Source organism: Gorilla gorilla, chromosome X, assembly GCF_029281585.2.
Source record: "Gorilla gorilla gorilla isolate KB3781 chromosome X, NHGRI_mGorGor1-v2.1_pri, whole genome shotgun sequence".
NCBI lineage: Eukaryota > Metazoa > Chordata > Mammalia > Primates > Hominidae > Gorilla > Gorilla gorilla.
In genome coordinates this window covers 98,168,517-98,192,163 of record NC_073247.2, presented here as the reverse complement: position 1 = coordinate 98,192,163, position 23,647 = coordinate 98,168,517, and the positions used below count along the sequence as shown (strand labels likewise).

The window sequence follows — 23,647 nt, the reverse complement described above, 5'->3', positions numbered from 1 at the left end:
CAGGATAAATCCACGGTATAGTCCTCATCTCCCCTACAGCTCCATGACATTTTTCTTATAGAAAAATATGGATAAAGCCTGCATCAAGGGCAGCCCTAAAGAAAGGGGCAAAAAAAATCACCAAAAGTTAATGTAACCTGAGAAAGAAGTGTGGAAGAGAAGAGGGGCACTACTGACAGGAACTATCAAAATATATTTTAGGATCATGGGTTCCCCTCCTTTGCCCTTGTCTCTGAGTCACTGTGTGTTCTTTTCACCACTACAACCTAAAATGTCTGAGGCCTGGAACAATATATTATCTCTGATTGCCCTTTTACTAAGATTTTCATAGATATTTTAAGAGGTTTCAAATATAAATCTTCTTAGACTTCCAAATATTTGTTTAAAATATTAGAAGAAAACAATTTAAATGTTTTAGAACTTCTAACATGCCTACAACACGTATCTGTGCCTAATGTTTAGAATGACTCAGAAGATTAGAAAGCCAGATTCTTTTCCATTATCGTTGTAGCACACTTAATAGCCTGTGCTGCCCTGCAAAAGTGAATGTACCTTCCTAAGCATTCCAGAATAAAGGGGCGGGTGGACATCTGAATAACTTCCCCATTATTTTACATAGCTGTCAAAGTTTTTATGTCAGTGTTGTTCACTCAACCCCAACCAACCTTGCAGCCTTTCTCTAACTTCTGCTTTATAACCTCCAACTGGATGGACAGATTGTAATTCACTCTTTGGATTTCATTTTTTCTAATGAACTGAGGATTAAGCAAGATTCAGCATTTGCTGCTGAAAATTTTAAATGGCTCTACTTTCCTACCTCAGTGAGTACAGTACAGGGAACAAGATTATGAAAGTGTGGCTGAATCTGTACAGGCTCCAGGACATTCTCAGGAATTTGATTTTTAAAAAATAAATACATAAATACCTGTTAACAGCTTGTTTTCTTGTCATTTGCCTCTTCCTTCTAAAAGGAGAGTGTAGCAGAAAATAAATAAATAAAACTGGTTAATTGAGAGTTCTGGTTAGTTAGCTTCCAATTAAGCAAGGCTTTATTATATTTCACAAAACATCTTCCTAAATTCTGCAGAAATTTTAGATAGGTTACACACAATGAAACACCAGCAGGGAAGAGCACATAGAAGGTAAGGAAGCCTGAATTGCTATTAGTGTTTTAAATATATGAATAATGTTAGCACATTTCTAGTATAATCCACATTGACTAAAGAATAATGTGAAATGTCATGTGGTTTAGGGCTTTTCCATATATGAAGACAAGGAAATAAGGTTATAGATTTCTGTTGAAGAAAGTGGCCTTGGGTCGTAACAATTCCAAAAAAATTCAGCAATATTATGTCTTTTCCCTCTCTCTCAAGAGCCTTCCTTCCCATCCCATTAGGTATTCCAACATTTTGGAGGGAAAAATCCCTTTCTAATTTTTTTTCATCTTTTATTTGGCCAACAGGATGATGAAAGTAAGCCAATATCAATGTTGTGCTTATTTCCTAAACATGGAGCCATTGATCTCCGACAGATCACTATATACATTTTTCTGGAGCATACTGAATTATCTTACATCTTCCTCACAAGGGTTACACATGCACATTCACACACACACACACACACACACACAGTCATACACACATCCACACAAAAGAAATTAAACACATACAAAAGAGATCCATTTTAAAAAACACATAATTAGCCTTGTTAACAAAATAATTATTCTTTCCAGCAGTGCAGTAACTCCCAGTGTTCTCCAATCCTTTAATAAAGAACGGTGAAATCTAAAATGACATGCAAAAAAAAACTGTGAGGACTATAATGTGGTTCTTTTAACCCTTAATGTACTTCTTAGTAATACAGAAACGGGAATCTTCCTATAATGCCCACTACAAGTATATGTGGTTAGTTCATCATCTTTTTGTTGAACAAAAACAAAAATATCATCTGTTTGGTTTTGTTTTGTTTGCTTTTGAAAAGCAACTGTTTCTCTGCTCAAAGTCTGTAGAGAGTGCTCTAAAAAAAAATGAAAATATATCTGGGGTTGCTGGGGAGAGGAGGTAAGAGTGAAGGTGAGCCTTTTTTCACCTACTCTTACATTCTGTCACTCCACTGCCATAACTATTTGATTTTGCTTTACATCTCACTCACCCACCCTCTTCTGAGGTGACACTTTTCTTAAATAAAATATAATCATACACACCAAGTCAGTGATAATGCATCCTTCCTTATTTTAATGGGCTATATATGACTGGATTTGAGGGCATTTTTTCAATTTTACCAAAGGTCCGTCTCTTTTTTAACAATAAAACTTTCTAAGCTCAACAAACTTTTTGGCTATCACTATGTGTGTGTATATATATATATTTATATGTATATATATATGTATAATATATATAATTATACTATATAAATATATATATATTTATATGTATATATATATGTATAATATATATAATTATACTATATAAATATATATATATATAATTATACTAATCCTCACCAAAATCAAAATCATTTACATCTCCTATGGCATGAGTTTCATAGGTTAAACTTAGACTCTGAAATCATTGACTACAGAAACATTCATGTTAGAATTATTCAATGAATATATAAACACCCATGAGTTAACTGTCCTTTTATTAACAATTTAAAACTTACTCAGAAAATTAGGAGTTTACCTTGATATTTGAAAATTTCTCATTGATCTTGTCCAATGTAAGGAATGTACTTTACAATAGCGCTTAACAAACTAGCTATAACTCCAGGGATTTAAGGCCTACAAGTTAAATAGGTATATTTCATTTTTGACATTCTAAGTAAAATGTGACTTCTATACTTCTGAATTTGTTCTTTTAGTGATATCAATTAATTCATTTTAGTTTTCCTTATACTTTGCCAAATAATCAACATTTTGGAAAACTTTATTGAACAAGCAGATGATGATACTAATATTATCAGCTCAGTACAGAATAGGTTATAATGTGAAAAAAAATCAGCTGGGTTCCCTGGAGTTGGCCCAAAATGTTTTGTATTCCTTCTATTTCCTCTTTGTCTACTAAAGTTTTCTTTTTGCTGCCCCTCTCCACTTCTGATTCTGGCTGTGAAACAAAAGTCATGATGAAAAGGCCTGAAATTTACTAAAATGTGTCTTTGTGGCTGACATAACATATGTTCACATTCTTATAAAGCCACTAACAAAACAAGGGTTACACACAGTCAAGAATGTTGTGGCAGATACAATACACAATATACAACTACCACCAACAGAACTATTAGCAACTGAGATTTTACAACATATGGTGGTAAGCAGTGAGGGTTCTCTACACAATTCACTAGTTCCAATCATCATCATGATTGTACCACATTAGGACATTGATTAACCTTACTGTAGAGAGAGCCTTCCCATATGCACAAGTTATGACTGGAAGGTGATTCTACTCTGGCTGAGACCCAAGACGTTAATAATTGAGAGCTGGTTTTATTTAGAATTAGTCAAGGTCATTTTTACCCTGTACCACTGATAAATAAATTTTCATACTTTGATTCTTCCAACTTTGGGCATGTGAATGTGAAGCTCAACAAAGTTAACGACAGTGATTGCTACCCAGCATGCTCATCTTTGATTGCAGTCAGTTTAGTATAAGAATCAGAGAGATGATATTCTCACTTTTGAAACCTAAATTTAGCCCACAAAATCTCATTTAATAATATAGAGAAACAGCATGCGAGACACATGACAGGAGGCAATAAAATACCACATAATAAGAAGTCCAGTTAAAATGTCAGGCTCATTTAATTTAAGTATTTAGGTCCTTTTTAGGATAAATTTAAAAATCACTATCTAATATCACATATTATGTTCAGCCTCTGATGTGAAGTAAACTAAAGAGATTGTTCCTTTAACCGATGCTTCAAACAAAGGAAAGTACTTCAAACAGAGCATTTTAAAGATACAGTCAACTTTTGGAATTATCTACTGCAATGGATTTCAAACTGGATTCTAAACAACTTCAGTGAAACTGCTAATGTATACTAGAAGGAAAAATAAAGGGAGCAATTCTCTTATATCCTTTCATTAGTGCAGCTCTTCCTTTTCCTATGTGATATAATGGGGGTGCCTGAACTGCTTTGGTTAACCACCTACCACCACCACCACCATTTAACAGACGAGGAAATTCTCCCCTGAGATGTTCAATTATTTGGCCAAAGTCCCAGAGGAAGTTAGTGTCAGATCACCCAATATGCTGACCTGAATGACAGCTACTGCCCCTACATTTTTAATCCTGCTTCCTTCCTCTACTGTATATTAGAGAACCACTTCTTTAATGTCCTCCCAAAGACTGTCATATCTGTTTGACATATGTCCCATATCCTCATGGGGACATAATAAGGTTGATAAACATTACATATATATTTAGATAGTAGAAGAGACAAGATTTGTGGCTCCCTTGATCTCTAAGCCAGTGATCTTTCTGTACAGAGCTTTAAAAATCAAAACAGTTTACATAAAATCTGAATTTCAATGTGCTTATACACTCTTGGTAGGAATGTAAATTAGTTCAGCCACTGTGGAAAGCACTTTGGGGATTTCTCAAAGAACTTAAAAAAGAACTACCATTTGACCCAGCAATCTCATTACTGGGCACGTACCAAAGGAAAATAAATTTTTCTACCAAAAACACACATGAACTTGTATGTTCATCACAGCACTACTCATAATAGCAAAGACATGGAATCAACCTAAGTGCCTAGCAACAGGGAATGAATAAAGAAAATGTGGTATATGTATACCATGGAATATTACACAGCCATAAAAAAGAACAAAATCATGTCCTTTGCAGCAACATGGAAGCAGCTGGAGGCCATTATCCTAAGAGAATTAACACAGGGATGGAAAACCATATACTGCATCTTCTCACTTACAAGTGGGAGATAAACACTGGGTACACATGGACATAAAGGTGGCAACAATAGACACTGGGGACCACTAGACGTAGGGGAGAGGAAAGAGGAGCAAGGGCTGAAAAACTGCCTATTAGGTACTATGCCCTCTACCTGAGTGACAGGATCATTCACACCTCAAACCTCAGCAACACGCAATATACCCACGTAACAAACTTGCACACATATCCCCCAAATCTAAAATAATGTACTCCTGAATCTAAAATAAGGTTGAAATTTTTACTAAAAAGAGAGATCTGGCAATACTGGTTTCACATTCTTACTGGTTTGGCACAACTAGATGAAGTAAATTAGCAATGGCTACCCCATAGAAAGAGCATGCACTCTACTGTTCCCCACAGTTCCCACAATTTCTTATGACCTTATACCTGGCCCTCTTAATGAATTTATGTTGAATTTATGTTATTTCCAAGGTCCAAGGCAGAATATGAATTTTATGGCTGCTATTTTAAGGGTTATAGGTGTAATTTACCCAAATATCAATCAATTTCCCTAAAGAAAGTATGGGATTTCTGAAAACTTCCATGTGTGTGTAAGGTATTGACTGAAGGTGCACTAAGAGTGCTAAATCATCTGTCTACCTAAAAAAAGTCATATGTACTTTTATTAATGAAGAAAGACAAGTCTTTGACCTTTGAAGTTGATATCCATATATATAGAATAGCACCTAAAGCAAGTTGCATCAGATAAACACAGATTAAATAAGAAACAAATTCTGATTACGCTCACAGATACAATATCATTCAGAGTAGAAGCTATATATTTAAAATCTGAAAAGATCAATAAAAATGTTCCCTATGCTTTGAAATGGAAGTCAGCTGTTGACATATACTGCCATATTTTGGGGACTACTAAATTAGGTTTCAGTTGCCCCTCACACAGGTAACATCTTTTAGTCATGCAATTTATTTTTCTGGCCCAATACAATAAACAATGTCTATTTGCTAATAAAATGTAATAAATAAACGAAGTATAAGTCAAGCAATGCCTCCCCACCTCCCACCAGACATCATCAGTAGGAGATAAATTGCCAATAAATATGTGCTGCTAAAACTTTTAAAAGTTATCTTTGAAGATATGACCAAATCATGTTAACTGTTGCATTTCCACTGTTGGAACTTTTAAAGGTCTTTCCTCACTCTTAGATGATACTTTATGCATCTTATATAACAACACTTGCTCCACAGCAGCTGGTTTAAAGGCATTTAATCACTTTAGGAATCCTGAAAAATGTTTGGCAAACATATATATTAACAGAAAAAAGAAACTGAAGATATCCTTATTTTAAAGATGTAAATTTAATAGCCTGTATATTTCAGGCCTATTTAAGTTTGTAGGAGGCATCCAAACAAATGCTTTGTCTGTGAAATCTCCAAACACATGATTTTCTGAACCAAGGCCCAGACAATTAAAACTGACCATTTGCTTCCTCTCAGAATTTTTTTTATATAATTATTCGGGAATAACAAAAACTTTGGTTATATTAAGTATTTGCTGCTTCTGATAAATTTTGATGCACACACTTGAGTCTTTTAAAAATCAGTGAGATTTAAAGTCAGAGTCAAGAGGAAAAACAAAAAAAAATTGAATATGGGATGGGGTGGTGGTGAAGATAAATGGGCCTATGGAATTTTTTTACTAGTTTGTTTGTAGGAGATAGGGTTTTTGGTTATATATATACACTCTTGTATTAACATAGAGTGTCAATATAACTCAAAGAATGCAAGACCCTATGTCAGTTGTCTCTGACAGATGATCCTTTATACAAACAATATTTTGTTGGTCCTGTCTGAGGAGCCTCAGCAGTTTCAATGATATTTCTCATATGTCCTACAAAAACAAAGAATATCAAAAATAGGATTACTGTTCACAGCATCAAATATCTTTTTCAAGGCAATGTTCATTTTAAAAAATAGAATAACTTGCTCTTCTCACGGTACAACAATAAGTGTTTCAACATGTGTGATATATGAATATATGTACCATCAAGCATGATGCCCATTAAATATCTTTAGTGGTACTATGGATGTATACCAACTAGTATTTTCAATGATATTCTTCCACATATTCAAATTCAGTAAATATCGGTCACAAACATAAACTGATTATTAGCTAATTTGCCTGAAATCATTTCTGTCGTATAAAGCTTTAAATGTTAAAATTCCTCAAAACCTTCATAAATTTTAGATCACTTAATGCTATGTCATCTTTGTCTACAATGTTTCTGTTGGAAATTTTTTATCTTTCAGTCTTGCTATTCATGTTTGTAGGTTTGGCTAGACATCATGGGTGACCTTTGAATTGTGTGCTTTGATCTGCATAGGGGTTCTAGCCAGCCTCCGGTAAGGGATTTTTCAGCACCATTACACTATTTATATTTCATGTCTTCCAGTCGATGATCATGTCCTGCTATTGTGTGTTCAGAATGACTCACAGAAAACACTAAAGAAATGCTTCAGAAGCCAAACAAAACATTTATGGTAGATATACTCTGCAGCCCTTAAAACATTGGACACAATTACTGCTTTATCAGCTTTTAGCTAACTTTGTGTTTGATGGTTTGATATCACACTGAGACAGTAGTAAACTGGCTTACTTCCTAGTTTACTGCCTATGTGGAGAACTTGGTGTCAACTTCCAACCCTGAATTGCTCATTAAAATGATGTTTCCTTCCTAGCACTTATCACAATGTGTAATTATTTTACCTATTTACTTGTTTTAGGTCTACTTTTCCAATGACACTGTAATCTCCATGAGATAGTAGGTTAGGCTTTTTATTTGCTGTTTCATTCCATCAGCCCACACAATGCTGGCATGCAGTAGTCATCAGTAAATATTTGTCAACTGAGATGAATTTTGACCTTGTGAAGGGACACTTTACCCTTATTCAAAATCATCACTCTACAGTCTTTAAGGTTATTTTTATAAAACATATTTTGAGAATGTATTTCTACTTTGCAGTGCTGATTAACATAATTAATTATGATGCATGATTTGTATAAGAATAGCCATGGTGTTCTAGAATCTGAGTAAACTTTCTCTGAGTAGCCAAAGTTTATCAGAAACTTTATAAGTCCAAACTTATTGATGGCAGCAAATATACTGAATTATTGATTGGTAAAAATATAGATTCATTATAAAGCTATTCACGAAAATAAATAATGCTATAAAATTTATTTAAATTATACCTTAACTTTTTCTAACATTTGGCAAATTGGTCTAATTAAGCTTAAATTAGATGTGAAAAGCAGTTCTGTAAGCAGAACTCAGCTAAGCTGTTTCTAAGAAAATGAGTTCATTTGCCAATTGATCATTCTGATAATCCTATCTGGTTTAGTGTAGCTGCAGATGAAGACAATCAAGCAGGGTCAGAGCAAAGGAATCTTGGCCTGGACATGCTCTTAATGTATTACTGGGAGTCAAAAATGGGAATGAAGAGGATTGCCGATTTGAAAGTCCATTAAATCCCTTATATTCATCTCCTGACTTAATCCCTGACAAGGATTTTAAAATAAAATATTTTAAAATAGTCTAAAATAAAATATTTTAAAATAAGATAAATAAATGTATTTTGAAATCTATTTAAAATCTATTTTAAAATAAAATAAAATCCATGTGCCTCACCAATTAAGAGACCAGAGGCACATATTTAAAATTACAAATTATTATCTTTCAAAGCAATATATATGTTTGTTTACAGGTTCAAAATCTCATATTTAAATAATAATACCACTTGTTGTATAGTTTTACAGTTAACAGAGCATTTTCTCTTCATTGCCTAATAGAATAAAACTATTTTGTGTGCAAAAGTAGGTTTGAATCTTCATATATTTTCATATGTAATATATACATTAAAATTATATATGTAGAAAGTGAGATTGAAGAGTTTTTAATCTGATTCGGTATTCTACCACTTCTTGTTAATATTTATCTATGTGAATATGACTGAATTACTGTTTTATCTTGATGCTTTTTTCCTTAATAAGCTATGTGACTTTTATGCACTGCAAAGAATTAACTTAAGAATCAAAAAGGCCGAGCATAGTGGCTTACATCCGTAATCCCTCGAGACCAGGAGTTCATGACCAGCCTTGGCAACTAGCGCAACCCCTTCTCTACAGAATTTTTTTGTAATTAGCTGAGCATGGTGGCACATGCATGTAGTCCTAGCTACTCAGGAGGCTGAGGTGAGAGGATCGCTTGAGCCCAGGTATTTCAACCTGCAGTGAGCTATGATCGCATCACTGCACTCCAGCCTGGATGACAGAGTGAAACCCTGTCTCAAAAAAAAAAAAAAAAAAAGAAGAAGAACAAGAAGAAGAAGAAAGAAAGTAAAAATATTGACTATTGACGAAAGCTCTTCAAACATGCTTATAATTGATATCTAACAGTTTGCATACTGATCCCATAGAGGCCATATTTATCTTCACACTTTATCATAGCAGATTCTTAGTTCAATATTTATTCTACAAATGTTTAGTGATCATCAACTATGTACAAAAAGCTCTGTGCTATGGAGGATACAAAGAGAATACAAAGATCTTCAACCATAGTATCTTACATCAAGAATATTACGATCTAAAAAGAGAGAAATTATGACCACAAATGTAACATTGAATATCTGTGAGTGATAAGCACCACTTGATTTCCTGGTATACAGTAAATACTCAAATACATCTGATTAATGAATGTTGAATCCATGGGTGAAATTAAATTAAGTACTATAACAATTTATAAGATGAAAGTATCACTTTTACCTGAAGTGGTCAGTGCAGTCACTATGGGGGAGGTAAAATTTGACTTGGGTCTTGAAATAGGTTTTAAAGAACAAAGACTGAAAGAGGATAACAATGCTTTAGGAAATTAAAACTGACAAGATGCACAGAATGGATTGTTGTAAGAGAGTGTGTAGGTAAGGAGACCAAGTAGGAGGTTACTTCAGGGTGGTGGAGATGAAAATCAAAAGGAAAGGACGTGTGCAACAGAAAGTCTAAAGCCAACATTAATATGATTTAAAGCCTGACTTATGGAAACTAAGTACAGAATGGAACAAAGGAGAACTCTGAGCTTATGACTTTGTTTCCATGAAAAATGATTTTCCAACTTTTGAACAACAGCCAATTCTGAACGTAACAGGGTTAACAGAAAAACACTGAACAAGGCATAAGGAAACTTGGGTATTGGTCCCAACTAGGCCATTAACTGCGTCACCATTAACCATGTCACCATGAGCAAATTACTTCCCCTCTCGAGATCCCAGTATACTTCTCTGTAAAACCAAGGTTGAATAAGTTGATCTCTCCAGCCCATCACAGCTCAAAAACCCTGTAGTTCTCTGATTCCTAAATTGTTGGCTACCTGCCTACAATATAGGTAGATTACATTGAAAGTCTTCTGAGAGGTCAGTGATGGTTGCAGTTTAGTTGCCACTCCTGAGACATACCCTTTTTCCTCTGATTTAAAGTTATTGCCTGCCTGTTAGAGGTATTCAGCTAAGGGGCATTCTCTTCTATGTTTCAGAAAAGCACTCTCTGAAAAATCCTGTAGACATTTTCCTTCATAGAATAAATCAGTAGTGCATTATTCTGTTTGCATGCTACAGAAAAATGGTCTTGAAAAGCTGAGAAGCTCCGATGTTTGTTTCAGCAAGTTTTTCTTCTACTAAAATGTATGCATCTCTTTTACAATAATCTATACTATAATAAAAAGACATTGTCTATCTCTATGTACATTGATATGTTTATATTATTTTCAATTAAATCTTAAATTTGATCTTTAAAAGTCACAGAAACTCAGGATTCTATCCTGTCTTCACAGCTCATATCCTAAGGTCAATCTAATTCTCTCTTTCAAATGCTGCACCTTTAAAAAAAATATGGTGCATTAGTCCATTTTGCTTTGGTATAAAGGAACACCCGAGACTGGGTAATTTATTAAAAAAAGAGGTTTATTTGGCTCACATTTCTATAGGCTGTACAAGAAACATAGTGCCATCATCTGCTTCTGGTGAGGCCTCCAGAAGCTTATAATCATGGTGGAAGGCAAAGGGGAAATAGGCATGTCACATGGCAAGAGGGGAAGCAAAAAGGGGGGTGGGGTCGCAGACTCTTCTCAACAACCAAATCTCATGTGAACTCATTACCATAAGTAGGGCACCACACCATTCATGAGGGATCTACCCCCACAGCCCAAATACCTCCCACCAGACCCCACCTCCAACGCTGAGAATCACATTTTGACATGAGATTTGGAGGAGACAAACATCCAAACTGTATCATATGGTAGCCAGAAATAAATGTAATATTCTAAGTGGGGTTATTAGGAATGATACAATCTCATTATAAGCCATGTAGCTATTTAGGTCTTTGCTATGACCATGCATTCAGGTAAAATCAAGGCTGTCATTTATCAAGAAAGTCTCCATTTAATTTTCATTTCTCCTCCAGGCAGTTAGTTTTATCTTGAACTTTCTGATTGGATAATTCTTATAAAAAGAGTGAATGAATTAGATTATTTGCCTAACAGTTCCACAGAGAAAAACATGCCACACCTACTGACTGCTAATTACTATCCCACTTCATCCTCCTTAGATAAAAGTAAATGGACTTTAACAATATGTACATTTTCATCTATTAATATGTTCAACTATTACCTAACCCCATGAGTGTGCATTGATTTTCATCATTTAAAATGCCAAGCACCAAAAGGAAGACCTTTTGGTCTTCCATTTGGAAGCACCAAATGGATATCTCCTTGTGGTGTCTAGCAAAAGACAATGTACACAAAAGCACCTAATTATAGTGGTGTGAAAAGGTTGTTACAATGAACACTTAAAAGAGCTGTGAAACTTTCTGACCTCTACCTCTGCTGTGAATAAGTTACTATATTCTTTTCTAATAATAAAATCGGGTCAAATAACTTGCTAATCTTTGACACTGGTCACTTCATTTTTTAGACATACAAGTTGAATTATGACTCCTACCTCTCTGCTTACCTGGCAATTTGTGTGTGCCTCTGTTATAGAACTCAGTTACATGCCTGTCTCCCTCACTAGGCTTCAATTATTGAAAAGAAACAAAACCTAACTACTAAAAACTGCCTGGAGAACAAGAAAAGTGCAAACAATATAAAACAGCACTAAAGACTTTAGAAGACATGTGTTTGTTTAAAAGTCTTTGGGGCGATAGTATTGACTTCAAATATAACTATCAAGATAAAAGCTCATTTTTTCCAGGTCCTATATTAAGTCTTCAATGCAATGAAAACATGCTTTTTAATGGAAATTAAAAATTAATCTACATTTTTGTTATGCTTATTATTTCCCAAATACCGACGGATACTGTTAAAATCCTCATGAACAAAGTTTGAATTTTTTATATTCTTTGATTGTAATACTTTTTATCTTGTTGCAATTCCATACATTTTAAATTACAGGAAATTTCCTCCACCTGAAATGTCCTTCCCTAAAGATGATTGTATTCCTTTCACTCTTCTTTATTTAGTTTTCTGTTGTCTCAAAAGTGTACCACACTATCTGTTTTTTTCTACATGCAAGTTTTTCGCCTTTATCTCTTGATCTCAATCAAATTAAAGAATAATTTCCCCTTGGTGGAAGTCAATATACTGACACTGTCTTCTATATTAGGTATCAACTTTAATGTTTTAGCAAAATTGAACAAGTCCACCAATATGTCTCCAAATAAAATGTACAATATATGGGTATCCAGGGAGTTTATTGAAGTATAAATTTCTTAGCTGAATCCACGTTGAGGGTTATGATTAGAATTAAACAAGTACCTATGAAGATTGTTAGCCATTTCACTACCTAATATTTCCTGTTAGTCATTCTGGCTTTATGTCGCTAGTGGGTTTTATTCTACCTTTTCAAAAGCTATCTGTATTATTCCTTTTGTATAGTTACCCTTTTATCTTATCAATTACTAGAGGTTACTCCCGTAACTCTCTTCTAAAATAACACATGAGCATCTTCTTTATTCAAATATCTCTTCCAATATGCTGTCTTAAGTCTAAAACTTCAACAGGCATGTATTTTTTTCCCTAAAGTTTCATCAGTTCTCATGCCAAAGGGTTTTAAAGAAAACCGTTACTATCCACTTATCTCTTAATTCAAACAAATTTTTAAAAGAAAGAAAAAATGAAAGAAAAATGCGAGAATAGAAGAAAGAAAAGTCTTCCTCTTTCCTGTTGTGTGAATATTAATTATTGCTAATGGAGATGATTGAATACTCCCTAGTATGGGGTGTGGGTTCTACCTTCCCATCACATCATGCTTCTCCTCACGTCTCTAAAGTCACCCCTTGTTTAGGATTCCTTAGCTTTACCTTCTTTCTCATCCACGTTGTATAAAGTGTTAACAGTCTTCACACCGCAATCAAGGAATTTCGGATTGCTTCCTCATCTCTCCAGGGCAAATAGGCCTTCCTTTATTTCCCCTCTACGCATTGTTAGCAATACTATATGAGATTCTTAGTCTTTTACTCTGCTTATTTGTGAGGCTCTTGGTCTTATAGCGATCACATTTTGAAGAATGTCTTTGTATCTGTGAATGCCTTCCCTAAAAAATCACATTAAGTGGCAATGAAAGACCACCCACTTATTCTGAAGATGCATTCGTAGTACGAAACAATACATTTTTGCCATTCTCACAAATAGCATGCCCTTATTACCTCACACTCACCATTTATCCATAACAATTGCGGCAAACAAAAATAAAAAAATTAAATAGCAATGCCATGCAAAATAGGCAGACAGGTCTTACATTCTTTACATACAAATTACAGAGCATTTAGGAGATGGAGAAAAATGCTCACAGGTGTTTAGTGTCTTGGCTTTCTTTTAAAGCATCATTTTCTTTAAAGGCTTTTAATAGGAAAGAAACTCATTTCCTATTTTAATAGTCTTTAAGTGATAAAACCAAAAAATAAAAGAAACCCCAAGAGCAGCAGCAGAGGATAATTTTTTAACTATAGGAAACAAAATGTTTTTAAATTAGAAATGGCTGTTAATCAAATAGCTTTTAAAATTTTCTTTACATACTGTTATGGTTCATCCATTTCATCTGCTCAGCATAATATGTACATAGAATGTAAACCTACGTACAAATATATATGTGTTCCAACCAGAGAAATAATATCTTAATACCAGATTCCACGATATTTCCAAACGATTTTTCAGAAGAAAATATAATTTTATAATTAACTGTCATCATTAAAATTTCTATTTTGTTGTCTTACTAGAAAAAACTGATGAAAGCAATCGTGTATATTTACAATTGAGTACAGATAGAAACAAGCTGTCTTTATAGCAAACTTTTGAAAATCAGTTATAATATACTTTTGACAACTGTTAAATTGTTATAATTATGAAACTTATCATGTTGTCATATGACTGTACCAATAGGATCACATACATGATCAAATTATTTTAATGGTAATCCTATAATATTTCAGTAAAAACTTTTGCAAGATGTGGAGTTGTAAGAAGGATCATTACCAGACAGGAAATTTTCTTTGCAATTTATTTGAAACACCAAGAACACCTGAAAAGTAACAATGAAGCATAAGGTCAATTTATCTTTCCCTAATTGCTATCTTTTAAAGAAAAACTTTACAAAAATCTCACTCCAGATAAAGCACCTAAATTTGCCACTGAAACCCTAACTTATTTGATATACCTTAAATATAATCTAAACATATATTACACGTGTAACTGGAAAATTTTTACTAAGGAAAAATACTACTAAATAGGAGTAAATTCTAAACAATATGAATTATTGTCACATATTTTTTCTCTAAAATCAACTTTTCTTTTGATTGAAAATTGGTCAATATTATGAACTAGATTCTGGCATTATTTTCCTGTATTTAAAGTACCCACAGTGCTTTGAAGCACTGAGTTTCAAGCCTATGCCACTTTACTAAAGGATTTTTGCTACTAATGAACTGCTCCTCTCAAAGCTATTATTATGATATCTAGACTACTAGTATTATCACAATTAAAAGTAAGCCCAACTGTTAAAACTAGAATATGGTACCGGTACCGAAAAATCACCTGTTTAGCAACTGGCACATATACAATATTTTAGAGCTACTATCTTTTCAAAGTTCAGTAGCTTGGTGACATGTTAGACTAATTAGCAGTTCTGTTTGCACCGGCTCTAGAAAAGGGAGAGATTAAATGTCCAAGAAAACATTAAGTGTATGTTTTCCTTTCACTTAAGAAAATTGTTATAATGTGTGGGGGAATGCCATGGAATTAGGAATCTGCTGTCATTTCCAAACCAATTCCCCCAAGTTAATTGTGGAATTGTGTTTTAATTGTGGATCTCCTGTGAACTTTTTTCAAAACAATCCTCCTTTTTAAAGTTTTCTATTTTATTTAGTTTATCACCTTAAATTTGTTTTGATTTCTTTCAATGGTTTTGGATAAAGCTAATCACCTCTACATTTTAGCCAATTTTTTAAAGTTTATTTTTTGGCCATCTGCTTTTTCTGTCAGCTCAGTTTTGTGTGCATGCGTGTGCAGTTTAATAATTTATAAAATTAATGCCACTAAGAGGCTCTCATTTTCTCTCTGAATTTATACCTTAGAGTAGAACTAAAATCCTGGACTAAAAGTTCCTCATTCATCTTTGTCCTGGTCCATAATAACTGTCCCACTTCTGACTGACTTTTTATTTGAATATTTAGGTTTAAACAGTATCCAGCATTGTTCTAAATCCTAACATTTGCTAAACATTGAGTAAATACTTACTGAGTGAAAAGGGACAGTAATCTAAGGATTTTTGGGATATAATCTCAGTATGTTTTTCTATAGGCATAATCATTTATAGGTATTAAAGAGATTTACTAATATAGATGAAATTTTACTATTTAATAATTATTGCAATTGTAACTGTCAAAATAACAACTGATAAGTTAATTTTCTTATTTCTGAATTTTAAATGAGTTTGGAGGTCTCCAATATATTATTGATAAAGGTTGCAAGATAAATAACTTTGCATCTGCCATATTTAACTTAATACCCAGAGGAGAAAAATAGATATATTTTATTCTACTTCCTCCTGTTCAACTGAATTTTCATTTTGAAATATTTGTAATTCTGTCAAATGATGTAAGTTTAACACAAACTGCACACCATATTAAGATACTTTACAAAAGAATACAATGTATTAAGTTTATATCTTTATGTAATTGTACAAATATGCTTATACTTTTTGAATAAAAATGTATTACAAAGTCTTAATGGCATCAATTAAATTCACTGTATCTTGTCAACTTGCAAATAAAGCCCCTAAATACTTAACTTAAATATAAAACTACCTTATTTTATGGAGAAATAAAATATTAACAGAATGAATGATAACCTTACTATGATGAGACACACTGAAACATCACTGGATTGCTCGAAAGGTAGATCCTGTCATGAAATACCAAGATAATTGTTGGAGTTCTCTTTTAGAAATATTGGTATAAAATAATGAAATCAAAATTATTCAACTGCATCTTTTATTTTGATCATATGTAAACTGAAAAATGTATCATTATTCCAGTAACCATCGTCTTCAGATATAAATCATATTTTTAAAACCTATGATATTGAGAAATATTCATAATTTGCCTTTGGCTACCTTAAACACTCCATTCAAAACAAAGATAAGCAGTAGGTCTACACACAAAATAGTAAAATTATATGCATTTATACAAGTTACATATTGTTTGCTGAAAAAATGCTATAAAAGCAGGTACACTTTAAAGAGTTTTTCAAATTTTAGCAGATTGCCAGATGCAGTAGAAAAAAGATAAGCTGTTCTTTAACTTCTGAAAGTTTATTGCAGGTTTTATATGTGTTTCAATTCAATAATGTTTGTGTTAATGGTAGGTTTTTTTAGGGTTCTTCAGAATAACAATCAAAGCATATAAGCATATACTATAACTCAAAATATGCTCAGCAACAAAAACAATGCACATTCTGGATTATCACTCAAAAATAAATATTAAAGTACCATTAAAATATTATTTAATATATAAGTTTAATTTCCCTTAATGCCATTAGGGCAAAAATGTTTTTTTAAAATACATTGGTTATTTATCTGAGTTCAAAATGTTTGTCTGGGAAACCATTTAATTTTGTTTTACGAAAATTTTTTTAGTATCAAAGAGATAAAGATAGATTCAATTCTTCTCAGGAAAGGATAGGACATGGATTTAAATCAAAAAGGAATGTACATTAGCTGCAGGACTTTGGAAGAATCATATACAATTACATAAATGTGTCGATAGGGTGAAAGCATGTATTGGGTTGATATGATAAAATGTAAAAGTGTGTTTTTTCCTTAAATACTTATAGGCTTCTCAAACACTGAAAAGTTCAATGACCTTATTTTCTTGGGGAAAAACAAAAGAAAAAGATATTAATGAGAAATGTCCATTTTAATATATGTGCTTGAATATATGTATATGTGTATATGTTACCCTCAAGTTCCAAATATCATTCCCACAGTGTTTTATAGAAAAATGCCCAACAGAATGAAAGTGTGGGGCATAAGGGGAAAATCCTTGGGAAAGAGATCATTCTGTAGGGTGGCAATAATGATGATATATAAACATCTGATTCTGTGTTACTGTCATACAAAGGATTATAGTGCTTAAAAGAAAAAAACATATAGATGTATAACACACTGTTCTGGATCCCATATAAATGAGGAATATTTAATTAGAGGGAAACAATCTTTGAGAAACCAAAAATCTAAAATAAACAGAGTAGTCCAGGCCACCTAGGGAGACCCCATCTCTACAAAAATAAAAATAAAAATTATCCAGGCATGGTGACACACATGTATGGTCCCAGCTATGCAGGAGGCTGAGGTGAGGGACAGCTAGAGCCCCGGAGGTCAAGACTGCAGCGAGCGGTGATCTAGTTGCATGCACCACTGTACTCCAGCCTGAGCATCAGAGCAAAACCCTGTCTCAAAATAAAAATAAAAAATAAAAAATAAAATGAACAGAAGAATCAAATGTACTCGCTGGGCAGGCAGAAGGAATTTTGGTCAGCTAAAGTCTGAACTTAACACTTTCTTAGCTTTCTCTTAGTTTTCTTTTTTGTTTTTGTTTTTTTAACTGAGACAGGGTCTTGCACTGTCACAAGGCTGGAGTATAGTGGCACAATCATGGCTCACTGTAGTTTTGACCATCTGGGCTCAAGCGATTCTCTCCCCTTAGCCTCCCAAGTAGCTGGGACTACAGACGTGCACCACTGTACGCAGTTAACTTTAAAAATTGTTGGTATAGATTGAGTCTCACTATGTTGACCAGGCTGGTCTCCAATTTCTGGCCTCAACCAATCCTTTGGCCTTGGCCTCCCAAAGTGCTGGGATTACAGGTTTGAGCCACTACACCTGGCCTCTCTTGGTCTTCTATGTGACTATACAATCTTAGGCTTTCTTTCCCTGATCTAATGCTATTAGAAAATCGTGCACTCTAGGATAATACAAAATGTCACAGATTATGGAAGGTGGCTATTTTTAATGTATAGTATCAAAATGTAGTTCAGTTCACAGGTGACATTTCATATGAAACTAGTATTGCAATATATTTTTATCTAAATTTTTCATTTGACTTTACATTTTATTTTGAATTTGATAATAGCATTTATATTTCTCACCAGAATCAATATAAATTAATTTTAATTGTAATAAAATTACCTGTAAGAAATTAAAGGCACTCTTTAATTAAATACACACATGCACACACAAACACACACACACACACACACACATAAGACAAAATATAATGGTTCTATTTCTCCCTTTCTCTGATGCCACATTCTTGACCAATACATAACATCTACCAACGTATCACATTCCACTGGCTATACAACCTGGCTCTGTGACAGTAGTTCCTCATTTTCAAATCTGATCTGAAAGTTTTTTAAACTTCAATGATATTCTGCAGGCCTAGCTTCTTATCCAAGGAGCTCAAGGTTCCCTCCAAATTCAGTTACTAGCATATGTCAGATAAAGGCCAGTGAAAACTGGCCTTGTATGGAAAGTGCATCAGATTTCAGTCTTAAACAACATGTTTATAGCATCCTTTCACCAGTCACTTGCAAAACTGAGACTAGAATTTTTTTTTTCTTTTACCAATCAAGAATAAACAAAGATGAGCTGGGAGAAAGAAATAGCTTCTATCAGGAATTTTTCCACTACCTAACCTTGCCATCTTGCCACTGGGTATTGCTTCTGGCCAAGATTCTCCTGCTGAGTTTGCTCCCCAGCAATTGTAGATAGCCTAATGATAAGAGGGTAGAAAGAAGAGGATTATCAGCAGGGCTTGTAGGGGCATTGCCATCACTCCATAATTGCCACCCAGCTCTCTCTGGGATTGTGTGTGTGTGTGTGTGTGTGTGTGTGTGTGTGTGTGTGTGGCGGGGCTGGGATGGCATAATTTGGAAAATACATTTCTATCTCAGGTAAATCTACTTTGAATAGTGCTTAAAACTAAATCAGAACAAGCCCGTTTAAGCAAAGGAGAAAGTGATTGGAAGAAACACATATACTCAGAGAACTCTAGCTAGAATACAGATCTAAACTGATCTTTTTCTATCTCTTACAACTTGGCTGAAAGACAGAATTATTTCTAATGAGATACTTTATATAGAAATATTGCTGTACAGCAAATATTAAATAGTGGACTACTCTTGAGCTTGCTCAAATTATAATATTTAACAAAATCCTGCAGGAAAATACAAGGCGATGAAGTGGGAGAGGACATGACAGGGAGGATGAAGAAAGATAAAACAGGGTGGGTGAAGAGGAGCGCAATCCAAAAATGTAGTGTTCCCATTACCTGTACACACCCACACACATTTCTTGTCTGCCCAACAAACTTCTAGTTGTCCTTAAAAACTCAGCTCAAGTGCTGCTTTCTCTGTCCCTACAAGACTGACCTAAGCCCTTGATTGAAGAATGAATGGGAGAAGAGAGTCATAAATACTTTTGTCTCACGGATATGCCAACTAAAACATGGAAATACACAAACAAGATACCTAGTAATATCCTTTCATCAGTTCACTCCATTTGATCAAGCACACATGTGTATTAGAAGTGATTTTTATCCTTTGATTTCCAGGTTAAAGAAAGAATGAGTTGGAAAGCATATATGTAATACTAAAACATTACCTTATTAAGGCTGTATGTTTGAAAAAGCCCAGAAAAATGTTTAATACAAATGGTATTACTCTGTTCTAACTTATTAAAATACACGAAGAATGTCACATAACAGGATTTTACTCAAAGGATAAAAAACATTACCTTTGTAATATGACCCTAAAAGTTACACTAGCTTATGTAAGGAATACATTTATCTCTATGTTTCTTATGTTTTCTTGTAGAGAGCCCAGGTTGCTTCACATGTGAAAAACATTGTGTGCCCAACCAGTTTAAAGCTCTATAATGCAGAAAACATGTTCTTTGTCTAGTCCCTAAAACTAAAACACAGAACTGTCAAGATATTTGTAATCCTATGTATTATGCATAATAAAAATAACAAATGCAGGAGTTTGATAAATACAAGTTTATTTATTAAAAAGCAAATACAGAATATAACTTTTAAAAGGCACAGAGGATATCCACTCAGAGGACCATTTCAAGTAAGCTTGCATAGTTGGTTGTGTTTCTAACAATGATTTTATGTTTTTTTGACTTGTTAGTAATGGTCATTCTTGCAGGAGTAAGTAACTTGGATGGAGCTGGAGGCCATTGTAAGTGAAGTAACTCAGGAATGGAAAATTCAATACACTATATTCTCACTTACAAGTGGGAGCTAAGCTATGGGTATACAAAGGCATACAGAGTGATACAATGGACTATGGAGACTCAGAAGACAGAGAGTAGGGGAGAAAGGGATAAAAACCTACATACTAGGTACAGTGTATGCTACTCCAGTGATACGTGCACTAAAATCTCAGACTTCACCACTATACATTGCATCCAAGCAACCAAAAACCTCTTCTTGTACCCTAAAGCTAAGAAATTAATAAAATTCAAGAAAAGAAAGTAAAAAGACAGCTTGAAAAAATATTTTCAACTCATATATCTGCCAAGATCTAGCATTTTTTTTATTTTTTTAAATAAATTACAGAACAACATGAAAAAATAAAAATAAAAATGATTTTGTGATTCCATGCTCATGGATAGGAAGAATCAATATTGTTTAAATGGCCATATTGTCCAAAGCAATTTACAGATTCAGTGCTATTCCTATCAAACTATCAAGGATATTTTTCATAGAATTAGAAACAATTCTTCTAAAATTCGCATGGAACCCAAAACAAGCCCAAATAGCCAAAGCAATCTTAAGCAAAAATAGCAACGCTGGAGGCATCACATTACCCAACTTAAAACTATGCTACAAGGCTACAGTAATGAAAACAACATGGTACTGCTAAAAAAAAAACAGACACATAGACCAATAGAACAGAATAGAGAACTCAGAAATAAGGCCACACATCTACAACCATCTGATCTTCAACAAACCTAACAAAAACAAACAATGGGGAAAGGACTCCCTATTCAGTAAATGGTTCTGGGATAACTGGCTAGCCATATACAGAAGATTGAAACTGGACCCCTTTCTTTCACCATATACAAAAATCAACTCAAGATGGATTAAATATTTAAATGTAAAACCTAAAATTATAAAAATCCTTGAAGACAACCTAGGAAATACTATTTTAGACATAGGCTCTGGCAAAGATTTCATAATGAACACACTGAAAGCAATTGCAAAAAAAGGAAATATTGACAAGTGGGACCAAATATTACACTAAAGAGCTTTTGCAAAGCAAAAAACCTATCAACAGAGTAAACAGACAACCTACAGAATGGGAAAAAAAATTGGCAAAGTATGCATCTAACAAAGGTCTAATATTTAGAATCTATAAGGAACTTAAACAATTAAATAAGCAAAAAAGAAACAACCCCATTAAAAAATGGACAAAGGGCATGAACAGACCCTTCTCCAAAGAAGACCTTTACATGTGGCCAACAAGCATATGAAAAAATACTTAACATCACTAATCACTAGAGAAATGCAAATCAAAACCACAATGAGATACCATCTCACGCCAGTCAGAAAGGCTATTATTTAAAAGTCAAAAAATATGCTGGGTGTGGTGGCCCGCACCTGTAGTCCCAGCTACTTTAGGGGCTGATCTAGGAGGATTGCTTGAGCCCAGGATGCCTGTAGTCTCAGCTACTTTAGGGGCTGAGGTGGGAGGATCACTTGAGCCCAGGAGGTGGAGGCAGCAGTGAGCTGAAATTGCGCCACTGCACTTCAGCCTGGGTGACGAAGTGAGATCCTGTCTCTAAATAAATAAATAAGTGAAAAAATAACAGTGCTGTCAAGGTGGCAGAGAAAAGGGAATGCTTATACACTATTGGTCAGAATGTAATTAGTTCAGCCACTGTGGAAAGCGGTTTGGAGATTTCTCAAAGATCATAAAACAGAACTGCCATTCAACCCAGCAATCCTATTACTGGGTATACACCCAAGGGAATGTAAATCATTCTACCATAAAGACATATACACACATATGCGCATCGCCACACTATTCACAATAGCAAAGATGTGTATATGTATGTACACCATGAAATACTATGCAGCCATAAAAAGAACAAGATCATATCCTCTGTAGCAAGATGGATGGAGCTGGAGGCCATTATCCTAAGCAAATCAATGCAGGAACAAAAAACCAAATACCATGTATGTTCACGTATAAGTGGGAGCTAAACATTGTGTACCCATGGACAGAAAAAAGGGAACAATAGATACTGAGGCCTGCTTGAGGGTGGAGGGTGAGGATCAGAAAACTACCTATGAGGTACTATGCTTATTACCTAGGTGACAAAATAACTGTACACCAAATCCCCAAAACACACAATTTACCCATGGAATAAAATTGCACATATACCCTCTAAACCTAAAATAAAAGATAGGAAGAAAAAAAGAGAATATTTAAAATATAGTGAAATAACTGTAGTGTTTTATTTTGTTTTGTTTTTGAGACAGTGTCTCGCTCTGTCGCCCAGGCTGGAGTGCAGTGGTGTGATCTCGGCTCACTGCAACCTCCGCCTCCCGGGTTGGAGCAATTCTCCTGCCTCAGCCTCCTGAGTAGCTGGGACTACAGGCATGCGCCATCAGGCACGGCTAATTTTTGTATTTTTAGTAGAGATGGGGGGTTTCACCAGGTTGGCCAGGCTGGTCTCAAACTCCTGACCTCAAGTGATCAGCCCACGTCAGCCTCCCAAAGTGCTCGGATTACAGGCGTGAGCCACCACGCCTGGCCTGAACTAACTGTAGTGTAAATAAATCTAATATTTCAATTTAAAAATAAAAATGATTGTGAGGCATTAGATGCATTAGAACCATGATGAGAAGAATCACAGAAAAAATTTTAAAAAAAGATTACTGTAAAATGCAGCTTCCCATTCAAATTTACCACCTTAATCAGAATGAGATCAATTTGATGTATAAGAGTATTTAACCAGATTATCTTGGAAAGCTCAACTTGTTCTTGTCCATTTTAAGAATTAACAGGAACCAACGTTAATACGTTAATAACTGACTAAACTCGAGCTGTGTTTATGAATGGGAAGGGTTC

General features: G+C 34.2%; 1 protein-coding gene across 2 annotated transcripts in view; it reads right to left on the bottom strand.

Annotated features, from left to right (window-relative positions):
* Window positions 1–23,647, bottom strand: part of DACH2 (dachshund family transcription factor 2) — a 675,532-nt gene that overhangs the window by 448,085 nt on the left and 203,800 nt on the right. For both annotated transcript variants that reach the window (XM_055375960.1, XM_019018988.2), the window contains exon 2: window positions 926–964. In XM_055375960.1, the coding sequence (XP_055231935.1) occupies window positions 926–964 (39 nt within the window). The remainder of the gene's footprint in view (window positions 1–925; window positions 965–23,647) is intronic.